This window comes from Canis lupus, chromosome 10, assembly GCF_048164855.1.
Source record: "Canis lupus baileyi chromosome 10, mCanLup2.hap1, whole genome shotgun sequence".
Lineage (NCBI taxonomy): Eukaryota > Metazoa > Chordata > Mammalia > Carnivora > Canidae > Canis > Canis lupus.
Genome location: NC_132847.1, coordinates 27,234,816 through 27,251,562, shown reverse-complemented (window position 1 = coordinate 27,251,562; position 16,747 = coordinate 27,234,816). Strand labels below are relative to the sequence as shown.

General features: G+C 37.9%; 1 protein-coding gene across 3 annotated transcripts in view; it reads right to left on the bottom strand.

Moving 5' to 3' along the window:
* The window catches only part of KDM3B (lysine demethylase 3B), a 76,561-nt gene that overhangs the window by 40,504 nt on the left and 19,310 nt on the right, over nucleotides 1-16,747 (bottom strand). For all 3 annotated transcript variants that reach the window (XR_012037914.1, XM_072841187.1, XM_072841186.1), the window contains exons 2-7: nucleotides 14,776-14,943; nucleotides 9,922-10,035; nucleotides 8,565-8,670; nucleotides 6,475-6,599; nucleotides 4,171-4,245; nucleotides 1,125-1,724 (exon numbers count right to left, since the gene is read on the bottom strand). Coding sequence is in view for 2 of the 3 variants with exons in the window: in XM_072841187.1 (XP_072697288.1) it covers nucleotides 1,125-1,724; nucleotides 4,171-4,245; nucleotides 6,475-6,599; nucleotides 8,565-8,670; nucleotides 9,922-10,035; nucleotides 14,776-14,943 (1,188 nt within the window). In the remaining variant the exon portion in view is untranslated. The remainder of the gene's footprint in view (nucleotides 1-1,124; nucleotides 1,725-4,170; nucleotides 4,246-6,474; nucleotides 6,600-8,564; nucleotides 8,671-9,921; nucleotides 10,036-14,775; nucleotides 14,944-16,747) is intronic.

Here is a 16,747-nt window from a genome sequence, read left to right as displayed (position 1 = left end):
ATAAGACCCTCATCTAGTTCTCTTGGGAATGCTGGTCAACTCACAGAGGACAAACTGTGAATAGTGTGAAATTCACATTTATAGGTCTTCTCTTCTGCCTGGACCTTTCACCTCCCTCCCCATCTCTGCACACTTAGGATTCACAAATTGCATCTGCTAGAAGAACTCAGATGAAATGCATATGCCATGCTTTACCTGGCACTGTTATACCTAAAATGATTCCATCTTAAGATGTGAGCTCCTTCAAATAGGGATTTCAATTCTTTGTTTATAATATACAGTACTTAGCACACAGTAGTTTCCTATACATAATTTAAAAAATCATTTAGTATTTTGTCTTTGTATTTCATATTCCAACTTGAGGAAACAGCCAGTCTGAAAAAAAAAATGACTAGCATCACAAATCATTCTTCGGTGACCAAAGTAAGAGTGAAAAGACTGTAAGAAATGATTTTGATATTGTTTTAAATTTGACTGGAGAGCCAACATGATGTTAACTTGTATTTAACAGAAGTTCTATTTCAGCAACAAACATGTTTATCATATAAAGAACATAGTGAGCTGGATACTACTGTGATTAATTCCATCAGATTTTCCAGGTAAGGCTTAAAGAGTAAGTTAGGAAAAAAAAAAAGGCAAAACTTTCATAGCCATATTATATCATGGGAAGAAGCCCAGCCTCAAAGGAAAATATCCTAGAAAAAGATGAACTGAAAACAGGGGATGGTAATAGTCGCTTTCACAAAGCCTTAATTATAGTGTTCACTGTTACCAACACTGTAATTCATTAACCTTGCCTCTCATAGGCCAGGTGGAGGCTCAACCATTATGTGAACTAAATAGATAATTGAATTAAAAAGATTCCCCATCAGATCTATTTGAGCATCTCATTAAATTGGGTTTTATAATCAGTTTTTGATTAATGCAATTGTTCAGGTGACTTTTAAGAGCTAACAAAGTTATTAAAATATACACATTTGCCCAATGAGTAGTAAAGGAGTATTCGTACAATTTAAGCACATCTCAGAAATACTCCCTCCCTGTGGCATTTTAGATGCTTTTTAATGTGTTAACATTAAAAGAATGAACCCAAATCTTGCAAATCTGCCCCTGAAACAACTCACCTCTCCTGGGGCCTGTAATCGGCTGCCTTTCTGTTTTTCCGGCCCAGTCCCTGCTGCAAGGCCAGTGTCTGAGATCCTCACCGTGGTTGGGGTGGAGCTGGCGGTAGTGACCACAGCTGCTGAAGCCACTATGCCCTGGCCAACTTGTTCCAGTGTTTTTCCTGCCTCTTTGTTTTCGGCTCCACCCACCTCTGGGGCCAAAGGTGTTTGACCTGTGGCTGTAGAATATGGAGTGAAAGGTACAGGTGTGTCCCCACCTACAGGCTCATCCTGCACCACCAGAGTCCTGCCGTTTTCTTTGGTGTAAGTGGCAAAGCGAATGTTGCGGTTAATCTGGGGAACAAATGTAGTCGGTGGCTGCTTGGCTCTCTGATCCAGCCCTGGCTCTCCACTGGCATTCCCTCCTTTCCAGGGCCCTCGGCTTGCCTCACCTCCATCGCTCCCATTACTGTCTACTTCACCCCTGTCTCCTTTTAATTTCTTTGATGCAGGGTCACACCCAGAGTCCGAAGCACTTTTCCTCCTCCGGCCATCTTTCCCCTCTATGCTCTCTCTCTTCTTCTTTCCTTTGGAAGATTTTACTGCTTTTAACGTACCCCCCTACAAAACAAAATTCAAAAAAGATTTATTATAAGGAACCTTCCATCCTGTGAAAACCATACACCATTAGTTCTTTCCCATCTCTAGAAGCAGACAAAGCAGGCAGACTGCTACATTCCGACACCAGCTCTAAGATATCCCCTTAGTCAGAAAGCTCCAACCTTCCTGTGACTCAATTTATACACATATACAAGATAATGATTATGAGAGATTAACTCACTTGGCAAACCTTTCCTTAAATAAAAGGCTTCCTCAAATGGACTTTTTTGAGGGTTTGAAAAATTTAGAATTTCTTTTACAAAAGAAGACTGTTACTGGTAGGCTAGGAGCTCATTTGCCCCTTGATGGAAAAAAAAATCTGCTGTATTTCATATTTTTCTTCTTGTTGGACTGAAAATAGCATTTCAAGTATTGAAATATAAAATCTCCTCTTTTCAGATGTCACTAAAAAAACTGGTGACAACATTAGGAAGACCAACATTTGTTGAGTCCGTGACCAAAGGAAAAGTGAGTCCAATACAGACAGGTCTGGATTATTCTTATGGGCACTATAAATACACAAACAATCTCTAGAACTTCTTTGAAGGTATTAGATAAAGGAATGCAAAAAAGGCAGGCTACCATAGCAGGCTACCATAGACCAAACAGCTAAATCCCTTAGCTCTTCCAATAATTTCAGCCTATCTCATGAAATCTGACTTGTGTCTTACTTGAGAGGCCAAGCAACCTTAAAAGATAGAAGATTAGAAGACACAATTCTATCTCTAAATAAATTCCTTCCCTGACAAGGGCAAGGGGAAGGGCACTTAGAACTCAGCTACCATTCTCTCAAGCAATCTTTGTGCTGCAAGAAATTTTATCTAGAATATTCTCAGAATCATATCCTATCATGAAGCAATGTGTTTTTTTTTTTTTTTAAGCTTTATTCAGGTAACTTTCAGATAGTTTTACTCAGGTAACATGTGTTGGGGTGGCAATAAGCTAGTGACACACAGTTATTTAGCCATTAATATTTACCAACTTCATTAAACTAATCTTATTGCCCTTGAATATTTATAGCTTCTTTACATAGATCATTTCTGTCATAACCATTACTATACCTATTAAAATTGGAACTTTTTCAAATTTTATATTTCTTTTGGCCAGTTCTGGTTTCTCTATTCTCTCTCTTTTTTAGTTTCTCTATTCTCTCTCTTTTTTGCTCTTTTTTATTTCCATCTTTTCTCCCTTGATTTCCTTCTACAGCTCTTAACACTTCAAGATTCCCTTCTGTTTCCCTCATACTTTTGGTAATCTACTGCTGAAAACCACAGTTCTAATCTTTAATGCATCCAGTGAAGTTGCTGATCTTGGCTCATAGCAACCTCCCTGAGCAATAACTTATATTTATGTCCTACTTATAGTGAGCTCCTCACATGTGAACAGACAGCATAAGGCATGGAGACCAGTACTCTCCAGTTACGTCTGACCATCTAAATAGTGTATTGCATGTAAGAGGTAATGAAAGAAAGAAAGAAAGAAAGAAAGAAAGAAAGAAAGAAAGAACGAACGAACTAAAAAGGGGCCCAACACACTATCAAAAGTAAAAGGTATTTTCAGTCATGTAAACAGTCCACAGACTTATCCCACTTGTGGCAATATGTGGTAAAGAGCTATTAAATTTAACCCTGATTTTTTTTCCCCCTAATTTCATCTTATTTTATCAAGTCAAGAATGACTGGATAAAGATGAGAAGAACTATAATACTTAGCAGGAGTAGCCAAGACAGCAGTATTACAGAGATGCTAAGAGATTATGAGGAACATGTGGCTAGAGGACTATCATAGTCAATGTCTTAGTGAAGGAAATTCACACAGGATTCCTTGACTGGTTCAGGTACTAGTTTACTATCTTTTTGGGGGTTATGATAATTCTGAATGAACCAAGAGCTGGCATGATTCACAGTAATTATGGAGTAATCCACTGTGTGCTGAGCACTGACTTAAGCACCTATTTGATTTGATTCTTCTTGGGATACCAAATATCGGACTCCTTGGAGCTCACTACTATCTAATGGAAAGAAAAAGAGGATGCAGCTTCTCCATTTCCTACAACTGGGTAGGTTATAAATATTACCACTGCTTGTTACAGCTTTAACTGAGTACTCTATCTTTCAAATATACGAAATATACCTGTCCTGAAACAATGTAAGGAGAAATAGTTAGGCCATAGATTTTTTTAAATGGTTAGGCAATACAGTCATAATTAGATGAGTTTGCTCAGACTATACTTCCTTCTTTAGACTATATTCCCTTAACTAGACAAGACTGTGGAGAGAGAAAGTGATGTACAATGACCAGAATGGAAACCCAAAGGGCATCCATGGATAACACACATATGAAGAATCTGCATTAACATGATAAAGAAAGCTTATTAGTCGGCACAGAGACTCAGTCAATTACTGTACCTCGCTCTGAGTAGTTGAATTATCCATCAGCATCACATGGATCAGTCTGGGATCTACGGACTTGATTTCACCACTCTAGAGTAGGAGGATAGCAGAAAATATGAAAAAGGGGAGACGAAAAAGAAAGATTTAAGCCTTGTCCAAGGACATAATTATATATTTTTCTAATCCATGCAATTACCTCTTTCTTTTTTCTTGTTTTTTTTTTTTTTTTTTTTTTTAAAAGACTGTATTTATTTATTCATGAGAGACACAGAAAGAGAGAGAGAGAGAGAGAGGCAGAGGGAGAAGCAGGCTCCATGCAAAGAGCCCAATGTGGAACTTGATCCCGGATCCTGGGATCACGACCTGAGCCAAAGGCAGATGCTCAACCACTGAGCCACCCAGGCGTTCCTATCTCTTTGTTTCTACTCCAATATAATGAAAGCTCCATGAAAGCAGGGTTCTCTACGATCTTACCCACTGCCAGAATAACATCCAAAACAAGGTCAGGAATTCAATAAGCACTCAAATATTTGTTAAATTAACGAAAGAATTGAGTTCAATGCCCAAATGTCTCTCTCTCTTTTTCTTTAACGATTTTATTTATTTATTCGACAGAAAGAGAATGCACAAGCAGAGGAGTACAGCAGAGGGAGAAGGAGAAGCATGCTCCCCACGGAGAAGGGAGCCCCACCCCACGTAGGGCTCGATCCCAGGACCCTGAGACCACAATCTAAGCCAAAGGCAGACACCCAACCAACTGAGCCACCCAGGTGCCCCCCAAATGTCTCTTTTAGGGACATTAATTTCAAATTCTGCATCTCTAAAATCTTCCTATTCTGTACATACCAGAAGGTAAAAACTTACAGAACCAAAAATCATTAAAAGAACCACTCTACTAATAAACCATAAAACCACTGGGATCAGCTGATTCGACACCCTGCCAGATTTAACATCCATATCCTTTGATCTAGCAATTATATACCTAGAAATTTATTCCGATTAATAATGTGAAGTACCGTACAACAATATGTTCAAGGTTATTCACTGTAGCATTATTTGTATTACTGAAAATACAGGCAGTGATTTAAATGTCCATCAATTTTAGATTAGTTATGAAATACTCATTTAGTGGAAAAACACACAGCTATTTTATTTTTTTTTTAATTTTATTTATGTATTTATTTATGTATTTATTTATGTATTTATTTATTTATGATAGTCACAGAGAGAGAGAGAGAGAGAGAGGCAGAGACATAGGCAGAGGGAGAAGCAGGCTCCATGCACCAGGAGCCCGACGTGGGATTCGATCCCGGGTCTCCAAGATCGCGCCCTGGGCCAAAGGCAGGCGCCAAACCACTGCGCCACCCAGGAATCCCCACACAGCTATTTTAAAAGGATGAGGCAAATTTCTACATATATTTACATAGAAATATGTTGATAACCTACAGCTAAGCAAAAAAGGTAAATTACAGAACTATATGTATTGTATAATCCCTTTTGTTAATAAAGCATGGCTCATATACTTATCACATAAATAGATAACATGTAAATATTACAACAGACACACTGTATTTGAAAGAATATGGAATACATACCAATCTATTAATGGTAGTTACCACTGAAGGGAGTGATTTTGCCTGGGGAGAGGGGTGACTTCTAACATCTACTTAATGTATTTCTTTTTAAAATGAAGATAAATAGCAATATTTTTGAAAACACAATAAGAAATTAAGTAAATAAAATCATTTATGCTTATACTACATGTGACTGTTAAGGCCAAATCTGAAACCAAGGACAGCACAAGTACATTTCTGTTTGCCTCAAAACACTCATCTGTTACTTTTTCCTAGACAATTCTCCAGGTAGCTCTAGATGCTGTTTTATTTTTATTTACTTCATTAGAAAGGATTCATTTTTTTTCAGCATCTAAAGGGGAGTGGTTAAGTATTACAGAAGCAAATACTCACTGCCTAGATTTTAAACTACTAACGTTTATGGATATGATAAAAGAAGGATGATACCACTTCACATTTTAACATTAATGTTTAACAGATTTCAAAGCACTTTCCAATATATTATCTTAGTTCCCCAAAGCAGTGCTGAGGTGGGGTTAGGGGAGTACCCAATTATCTGTTAATTTACAGATGAGAACAATGAGGTTAGGAAAACTTAACAGCCTTTCTCCAGGTCATACAGTCATTAAGTGAAAGAGTGAGACAGAACTCAAATTTGTATACACAGTCAAGTGCTCCCTTCCTCTACACTGCCCTCTGTAAGGGGATGAATGAATCTTTTAGAGGAAATAAGCCAAAACCTCACCTCAGTTACAGAGACCTCCATAAGGCGGGTGATGGAGTCTTGATGGCTAACAACACCATAGAGCCAACTTTCTTCCCCCTCTGGCTGGTATACTTTGACCCTGTGACCTTGAACACTGTAGGGACCTAAAGGAGAGATCAGTCAGTACTGTGTATGCTTGGCTAAGCTATAGTTCATGACTTTCTAAAAGCATAAAGAAAACTATATGGTGTAAATATTTAGCACTTTCAGTTCTCTTATATGGAGTTAAATATAAATAAGCAATTTCAGATTTATCATACTCAGCAATTTAAAAACAAAACAGTTTTTCCTAGTAATCTTTGTAAATTCTTGTTTATTTGGAGATGTCTTACCATCTCCCAGATCTGATTTCACCTTCTTTTAATCTAATTCCAAAAGTAATATTAGGAAGAGAAAGAAACCTTACAAGCAACAACTATAGTTACTAAGAAAACCTACCAGATACATTTGATCTGACATATACATATAAAAAAATGAGAGGCCAGTAAGTTGACTATACTATTTTGTTAAGTGACCATAGGAATGATAGATAACCATTTACATTCTGCTGACTTTCAGTAACAGTAGGTGAAGAGTTCAATTTTCCAGCCCTTGCACTAATAATAGTCTGAACAAATATAGCACCTGTCTTCCGAGGAACAAAGAGTCTTAAAGATATTACTTTATCAGCAGATAATGTCACTCTACAATATCAACAGGCCTTCCAATAAGGATAGCTTCTCTCTTCTGCATATCTCATATATTTGAGAATATATAGCTAAATCATTACTGATTTAAATTATTTATTATCTTAGAACTATAAGTTTCCTCAATTTTTCTATACATACTCCCGTATACCTCCACCTTTCATTCTGTCCACTCAATTTTCTTCTCTCTGCTATAATTTTTTCCCTCACATTCTTTATGCCTCCATATCTTTCCTTGATTATTAAACATCACTTTATCCTGATAGTCTCCTTTCCTCAGTTAGCCAGTTTTCCTACCTTTACTCATTCAGACACAGCTTGAGAAAAGACAACCAAAGACCCTATTTCACTGAAAATCACGATTTAAGAGGCTCAGAAAGGAAGAGGAGTAGGTGTGCACCACAAGGTTTATTCTTTTTGTGGAATCTTGGCAAAATCTGTATTTGAACTGGAAAAAGCTAATAATTCTTTTGTTGTTTATTTATTTATTTATTTATTTTTTAAAGATTTTTATTTATTCATTAGAGACAGAGAGAGAGAGAGAGAGAGAGAGAGGCAGAGACACAGGCAGAGGGAGAAGCAGGCTCCATGCAGGGAGCCTGATGTGGCTGGGACTCGATCCTGGGTCTCCAGGATCATGCCCCGGGCTGAAGGCAGTGCTAAACCACTGAGCCACCCAGGTTTCCTTGTTTTGTTTTGTTTTTAAAGATTTTTACTTATTTCTATATGAGAGACACACACACAGAGAGAGGCAGAGACACAAGGCAGAGTGAGAAGGAAGCTCCCTGCGGGGAACCCAACACAGCACTTGATCCCAGGATCCTGGGATCATGACCTGAGCAAAAGGCAGATGTTCAACCACTGAGCCGCCTAGGCATCCCTTTTGTTTTCATTCTTTCTGCTTTTATTATTTATTTATTTATTTTTAAAAGATTTTATTTATTTATTCATGAGAGACACACACAGAGAGGCAGAGACACAGGCAGAGAGAGAAGCAGGCTCCCTGTGGGGAGCCTGATGCAGGACTTGATCCCAGGACTCTGGGATCATGACCTGAGTCAAAGGCAGACACTCAACCACTGAACCACCCAGGTGCTCCTCCAGGTTTGTCCTTAATAAATATTTAAGAAACGAGAAAAAAAAAAAAACTCACAACAAAATTGGATATTTTGAAATGTAATTTAAAGAGGAAATAGTGGTTTGAGTGAGATCTTATTTTTCCAAACTATTCTAGATCTAGCTAAGTGGAGATACACTTGACTCTCCCCACAAAAAAGAAACACAAATGTTTAGAGTTGCATAGTGTCTTCTCCATTCTATTACTTTCAACACTGATCACATACGTGATTCAGGATTCAGGGATAGAAGACTAACTGTTCTTACCTCGGCTGAATATCTCTTGTAGCTTCTGGTCACTGATCAAAGCATTAACTGTATCTCTCAGTGCAGTGTGTTCCAGAAGAATCTGGTTTTGGCTATCTGTTCCCATCTGGTAAAGATAAAAGAAGAAAACAACCAAATATAAAATGAATAGCAATAATATCTAACCAGATTAGAAAAATCATATCCTCGAGGAACTATGCCAGCATGGCCAAAGAATGTTCTGTAGAACCCTAGTCTCATGAGATATTTTGCAAAAAATAACGATGCTACGATCAATTAGGTTTAGGAAATAATATATACTCTATCTTTTTTTTTTTTTTTTTTAAGATTTTATTTGACAGAGAGAGGGGGAGAGCAGATGCAGGGAAAGCAACAGGCAGAGGGAGAGGGAGAAGCAGGCTTCCCACAGAGCAGGGAGCCCAGTGCAGAGCTTGATCCCAGGACCCTGAGATCAAGACCTGAGCCAAAGGCAGAAGCTTAACTAACTGAGCCACCCAGGCACGCCTACTGTATCTTTCTATACACAGTAGTATATTAAAGGCTCTGAAGAGACATGGGGAAAAAAACTGTTTAGGGTCAGTGTTTCTCATACATATCTGACCACAGAATATTTTATTACATGTAAATTTTTTTGGCATATTTTGGTATTTATTTGACTTTTACCAAATGCCTATTCATAGAAGTACTAGAACTGCCAAGATGAATAAAGCACGGGTGGTGAGAGGGAGTGAGGCCTAAAGAGGGAGGAAGACGTATCAACAAAGAAATCGTCATTAATATTTCACACAACAGAGTTTAGGAAATAATGTTCTTGGCTGCTTTGATAAGACAACAAAACTCTTAGAAGTCTCCTAATTTTTAACCTTTGGACAGTAAACCTTACAAGTGAAAAATAAATATTACCATCCATAAATTCTGAAACTCTAACTTGGAAGCTAGTTTGTTTAAACTACTAACATACCCCTTTTCTTTCTAAGTAGAGATAAATCTAAGCTTTTTAATATTTAATGCTGCTTGGAATCAGCCCAAACTCCCAGTCTCTCTGCCACTGACCTAAGTATAGGCCCCTTTAAGTTACACAAGCAGCCATCTCTGGGAAGCCACCTTCTGAAGAGATCCTCAGAATTGTGGTCTTAAGTCTTAAGTGGTTTCAGGATAGGGTAGGGTGTGTAGGAAAACAAACAAGCCATTCAGCCAGTGAATGAACTTTCAGGGTAGCAGAGAAACTTTAAAAGGCACAGGGAATTATTAGGAGGAAGTACTTCTTTCAATGCTAAAAGAAAAGAGGGAACATATTTGTAATTAACAAAGAAATTAGCAAGGAGAGCAGCTTAGGACTAGAGCAAATGTCAAGTACCTGAAACAGATGTAATCCATTAGCATCTGACAGGAAACGAAGCTCTCGATCCAGAAGGTATTCCACTGGAACCACAGAACCCAAACCAAGTTTATCTACTAGGGGAGTGAAAGTCTGTGAAACAGAAAGGACAGAAATTGATTAGAACTTGGAAAAGATGGGCAGCCCGGGTGGCTCAGTGGTTTAGCACCGCCTTCAGCCCTGAATAAATAAATAAAATCTTAAAAAAAAAAAAAAAATTGGTAAAGAAAATAAGTAACAATTCAACCACATCTCAGCTTCACAGAAAATATCTACTATAAATATATTTTACCCCAGTAAATATAAAGTCTAAGTCCCTAAAAACATTCCCAACCCACCATCTCCCCCACAAAAACTCATAGGAAGGAAACCAGAGCAGAAAGAAAGTCCACTTAATACTCTTATTTACAGCTAAAAAGGACACAAAAAATAAGAAATTCCTTAATCCCTCTAGGGATCTGACTAATCTTGTCAGGCTTTGAGAGAGCTAAATTACAGTGAATTCCCAGAATAAAGACTTACACCTGGCAGCCCGGGTGGCTCAGCGGTTTAGCGCCGCCTTCACCCAGGGCATGATCCTGGGGACCTGGGATGGAGTCCCACATCAGGCTCCCTGCAAGGAGTCTGCTTCTCCTTCTGCCTGTGTCTCTGCCTCTCTTCCTCTCTGTGTCTCTCATGAATAAATAAATAAAATCTTTAAAAAAAAAAAAAAAAAGACACCAGTATCATCTCTAGAACTCCTAAAATCTTTGTGAGATTTGTAAAATAACCAGTGGTATAAATGTTCATGGGTAAATTCATATTGCTGTTTCATAAACAGCCTTCAAAAGTCACCCAGGGGCGCGTGTCCATTTGAACTTCTTCAAAAAGTTCAATTGGAAATGGCCTTAAAAACAAACAAAAAGACAGTATTAGAGTAAATGATGTTTTGTATAATCAATAGGTAAAAAAATATTAGGTAAAAAAATATTTGTTTTGAATATTTATTTAATCTGGTTAGCCATAGGAGAATTAGATTTTTTTTTTTTTTTTTAAAGTAACCGTTTATGGGGCAGCCCCGGGTGGCTTAGTGGTTTAGTGCCACCTTCAGCCCAGGGCCTGATCCTGGAGACCTGGGATCGAGTCTCATGTTGGGCTCCCTGTATGGAGCCTACTTCTCCCTCTGCTTGCATCTCTGCCTCTCTCTCTCTCTCTCTGTGTCTCTCATGAATAAGTAAATAAAATCTTAAAAAAAAAAAAAAAAAAGTAACCATTTATGTCTTTACTTTGCTAATAGGATGTAAACTCAGAATTAAACTTAGAGCACTGTGGGCAGCCCCAGTGGTGCAGCGGTTTGGCGCCGCCTGCAGCCTGGGGTGTGATTCTGGAGACCTGGGATCCAGTCCCACATCGGGCTTCCTGCATGGAGCCTGCCTCTCCCTCTCCCTCTCCCTCTCTCTGTGTGTCTATGAATAAATAAATAAAATAAACTTAGAGCACTGTTTTGTCACTTCAGAAAATAAAACTTAATAATTAAAAAAATCAAGTACAAACAACAAAAGCAAAAATAAATGAGACTATATTAAACTAAAAACCTTACACACAGCAAAAGAAATGACCAAAAAAATGAAAAGGCAATATAAGGAATGGGAGAAAATATTTGCAAATCATATATTAGGTAAGGGGTTAATATCTAATATATAAGGAACTCATACAATTCAAAAGCAAAAAAAAAACAAATAACTTATTTAAAAACGGGCAAATCACCCAGATAGAGGTTTTTGCAAAGAAAATATACAAATAGCCAATAGGTACACAAAAAGAGGCTGAACAGGGGCACTTGGGTGGCTTAGTCAGCTAAGTGTCCAACTCCTGATTTTAGCTCAGGTCATGATCTGAGGGTCATAAGACTGAGCACTGCATTGGACTCCATGCTGAGCATGGAGCCAGCTTGAGATTCTCTCTCCCTCTTCCTTGGCATCCTATCCACTTCCATGTGGGCTCTCTCTCTCTCGCTCTCTCTCTCAAAAAGTGGAGGGAGGAGGGCCTGAACCTTACTAATCATTAGGAAACGCAAATAAATCCACAAGGAGACATCACTTCATACCTGTTAGAGGGACTATCATCAAAGACAAAAAATAACAAGGGCTGCCAAGGATGCAGAGAAAAAGGAATCCTTGTGCACAGTTGAAGGAAATGTAAATTGGTGCAGCCACTATGGAAAACACCATGGAGGATCCTTAAAAAATTAAAAACAGAACTACCATATGATGTAGCAATCCCACTTCTGGGTGTATATCTGAAGAAAATGAAATTACCATCTCAAAAGATTATCTACACCCCCCACATTGCATCATTATGCACAATAGCCAAGACATGGAAACAAGAAGAATCCAGTGATGGATGAATGGATAGGGAAAATGATGTGGTGTGTGCATGTGTCCACACACTGGAGTATTACTCAGCCATAAAAAAGGAGGAAAGCCCACACGTTACAACAACATGGATGAAACTTGCAGGCATTACACTAAGTGAATACATCGGACAGAGAACGACAAATAAGGTATGATTCTGTTTACAAATAGAAGCTAAAAAAAAAAACAAAAACGCATAGATACAGAGAAGACTGACAATTCCCATGGGATGGGGGAATATGAAATGAGTGAAGGCGGTCAAAGGCTGCATATAAGTTCTAGGAAGCCTAATGTGTACAGCATGGTGACTAAAGTTAATAATAACATATACTTGAGAGTTGCTCAGAAAGTAAATCTTAAAAGTTTTGACCACACATATAGAGAATATCAACTATGTGAACCAGCGGATATATTAACTAATCTTACCGTAGCAATGATTTTACAATATATATGTATATCAAATTATTATGTTGTTCACAAACTTGTGCAATGTTGTATGTCAATTCTACCTAACTGGGAAAAAATAAACAGTTCTTAGGGAAAGAAATGATGTTAGGGATTAAATTGTTTCATAACCTTACTATGAGAACACACTAAAGGTGAAAAAATTCTTTAGAAACATAAGTATCAGAAGTATCAAATGTTATCTAAAATATAAAAAGTTTCACAATGGGCACAAAAGTAGACACAAAGATCAACTGAACAGAATCAAGAGCCCAGAAGTAAACTCATGCTTATAGCTTATATTTATGGTGAATTAATCTCTGACAAAGGATACAAGACTATATAATGAGGAAAAGACAGTCTCTCCAACAAATAATATTGGGAAAACTATGTGCAAAATAATAAAACTGGACATCTCTCTCATATCAATACAAAAATAAACTCAAAATGGACTAAACACCTAAATGTTAAGACCTGAAACCAAAAAAAAAAAAAAAAAGAAAGAAAGAAACAGAAAACATGCAATAATTTTGTGGACATCGGCCACAGAAACATTTTTCTCTTTCCTTTTTTTTTTTTAGAAATTTTATTCATTTATTCATGAAAGACACACAGAGAGAAGCAGAGACACAGGCAGAAGGGAGAAGCAGGTTTCCTGCAAGAAGCCTGATGCAGGACTCAATCCGGGGGTTCCAGGATCATACCCTGAGCCAAAGGCAGACACTCAACCGATGGGCCACCCAAGTGTCCCTAGAAACATTTTTTTTTTGATAGGTCTCCTCAGGGAAGGGAAATCAAAAGCAAAAATAAACTATCAGGACTACATCAAAATAAAAAATCTTTGCAGAGCAAAGGAAATCATCAACAAAATGACATGGCAACTATGGGAGATGATATATACAGTAAGGGGTAATATTCAAATTACATAACACCAAAAAAAAAAAAAAAAAGAAAAAAAAAAAGAAAGCCCAAATTAAACAGGGGCAGAAAACCTGAACAGACATTTTTCCAAAGAAGACTTGCAGATGGTCAACAGACACATGAGAAGATGCTCAACATCACTCCTCATTAGGGAAATGCAGGTCAAAATCACAATGAGATACCACTTCACACCAGTCAGAAGGATAGGATCGAAAGGACCAAAAATGACAAGTGTTGGTGAGGATGTGGAGAAAAAGGCACTCTCCTGACTTGTTAGTGGGAACATAAATTGGTGTAGCCACTGTGGAAACAGTATGGAAGATTCTCAAAAAATTAAAAATACAATACCAAATAATCCAAGAATTCCACTACTAGGTATTTACCCAAAGAAAACATAAACACTAATTTGAAAAGATACATATATTCTAATGTTTCTTGCAGTGTTATTTACAATAGGCAAGATACAGTAGCAATCTAAGTGTCTATCGACAGATAAATGGATAAAGAACACATATACACAGAGACACACAAACAAAATGGAATATTACTCATCCATAAAAAAAGAATAAGATCTTGCCATTTGGAATAGCATGAATGGACTCAGTGGGTATAATGCTAATTGAAGTCAGACAAAGAGAAACAAATACCATATAATTTCACACATATGTAGAATTTAAGAAACAAAATGAACAACGAAAAAAGAAAGAAAAAACTAGACTCTTTAATACAGAGAACAGAGGGGAGACAGGTGGGGGCAGGAATGAAATAAAGAGAATTAAGAGTATATTTATCACAATGAGCATTGAATAATGTATAGAATTGTTGAATCACTGTATTGTACACCTAAAACTAATATAAACATTGTATGTTAACTATACTTCAATAAAATAAAGTTTTAGAACAAAGGAGAAAAGATCTCCAAACTTTTGCTTTAGTAACCTCAGAATAAAAAAATGTTAGGGACAAGCATGGAGTTGTGGGAATTCTAAAGAGTTCAGCTTTGGATAAACACCATAGTTACAGTTATAGCATAGGAGCAAAACCCAAATATGTTCCTAGCCAATAAGCCACTCACCAGGGCTGGCCACTGTGCGATTGAGACTCGAGTGCCCTGGACAAGGACTGGGTCCTTCCGCGGTGCCCATACCAGAGACCCTTCCAGTAGCAGCACAATAACTTCTTCAGCATGAACTTTAACCCAGGAGTGTTGCTTCCAGTTACAGCCATCAAATTCTACAAAGATCTGCAAAAAGAGATAAAAAGGAGTTTGGAGGTCACATCTGGAAAAAGCCCACAGTGTAATAATTTAACAAACATAAATTGTGACTAGGAAAAATTCTAACAACTTATTTTTAAGTTCTTTTAATGAATTTCAATAAAAATCAATGTTACTTCAGAGCAAGGAAGCTGAGCTCAGCTTCACTGTGAAAAGGATTAGCAGAGTTAAGGGGGCACATCTACAGTTAGCAATTTTTAGCCATGATCCTATTGAAATTTGTAACTCTAGGTTTCTAATTTACATCTACACACACCAGCTGGGGGCTTACTATGTATAAAGCACTGGACTACGTTCAGAAATACCAAGAGAAATCTAGTACATTTCCTGGTCTCAAGGAGCTCATAGTCTAATAGGATGGAGAGGAATCTTTTACACTTCTACTGAAAATGTGAACTTCTCTGAAAATTTTTTTTGAATAGGTGATATATGCATGTGGTACAAAATTCAAAAGGATAAACACTGGGGCGGGGGGGGGGGGGGGGAGGAAGCTGTCCTCCCAGTCCAGCCTGTGGATTTTTAAAATGACTCCTGCCAGGAGTGATCTCATACATGTTAGGAGGCATAATGCTATCATCATCAAGGCTTTGCTTTCTCCAACAAGAGACATTCACTTGAGATATGGTTAAAGCAGACAATGTAAGAAGTTTTTGGAAGTGATTCATATTAAATTAAATTACATTTTTTCTATTAAATACAATGTTTAGGTTTGGCTTCTCCATATACATTGTGACTTCTGAACATGTTTCACATGTAGCATAAAGAGCAAGACATAAACAAATAGGTTATTAGTACTTAGAATAGATATACCCAGGACCTAAAATATAGCTGGTCATAGAAGGGCTAGAGTGTTTATTCATGTTCATTGAATTTTAGTTGGCTTTTGAGAAACATTTCATGCAATAAAATGATAAAATATAAATTCAAAGAATCAAGACCAAGCAAACTACAACAGGAAGTCACTACTGAGGTATAAAACTGAAAAGTAAGCTGGCCCTAAGTATCTACACAGCTATACAACTGAGCCATGTTTCTGGCTCTCAGCTTCCTAAAGGCCAATTTGAAAATGGGAGGTCACCTGCATAAGTCCCACAGTCTACATCTTTTTTTTAAAAAAATATTTTATTTATTCATTCATGACAGAGAGAGAGAGAGAGAGAGAGAGAGAGAGAGAGGCAGAGACACAGGCAGAGGGAGAAGCAGGCCCCACACAGGGAGCCGGACAGTGGGACCCGATCTCAGGTCTCTAGGAGCACATGGGCCGAAGGCAGCATAAAACTGCTGGGCCATCGGGGCTGACCTACATCTTTTTTTTTTTGTTTGTTTTTTTAATTAAACTCTACCCCCAACTTGGGACTCAAACTCACAACCTAGAGATCAAGAGTCACATGCTCCACCCGCTGAGCCAACCAGTCGCCCCTCCCACTGTCTAAAAGGAAAATAAAGCATGGTGCCTGGGCGGTCACTTGGTTAAGTGTCTGCCTTCGGCTCAGGTCACGACCCTAGGTCCTGAGATGGAGTCCCACGTCGGTCTCCACTTAAGACTGCCCAGCAAGGAGTCTGCTTCTCCCTCTCCCTCTGCTGCTCCCCCTGCTTGTGCTCTCTGTCAAATAAATAAATAAAATATTTGAACAAAAAAATAAAAGGAAAACAAAGCAATCACTCAGGGAAGCCATGCTTTTCCAATCCCTCGGCACTGTAGAGAATTTCTCACAAGAAGTTTCCTAAAGCAACAATGAGTGATGCAGGACAAAGCCAGAATCCCTATAGC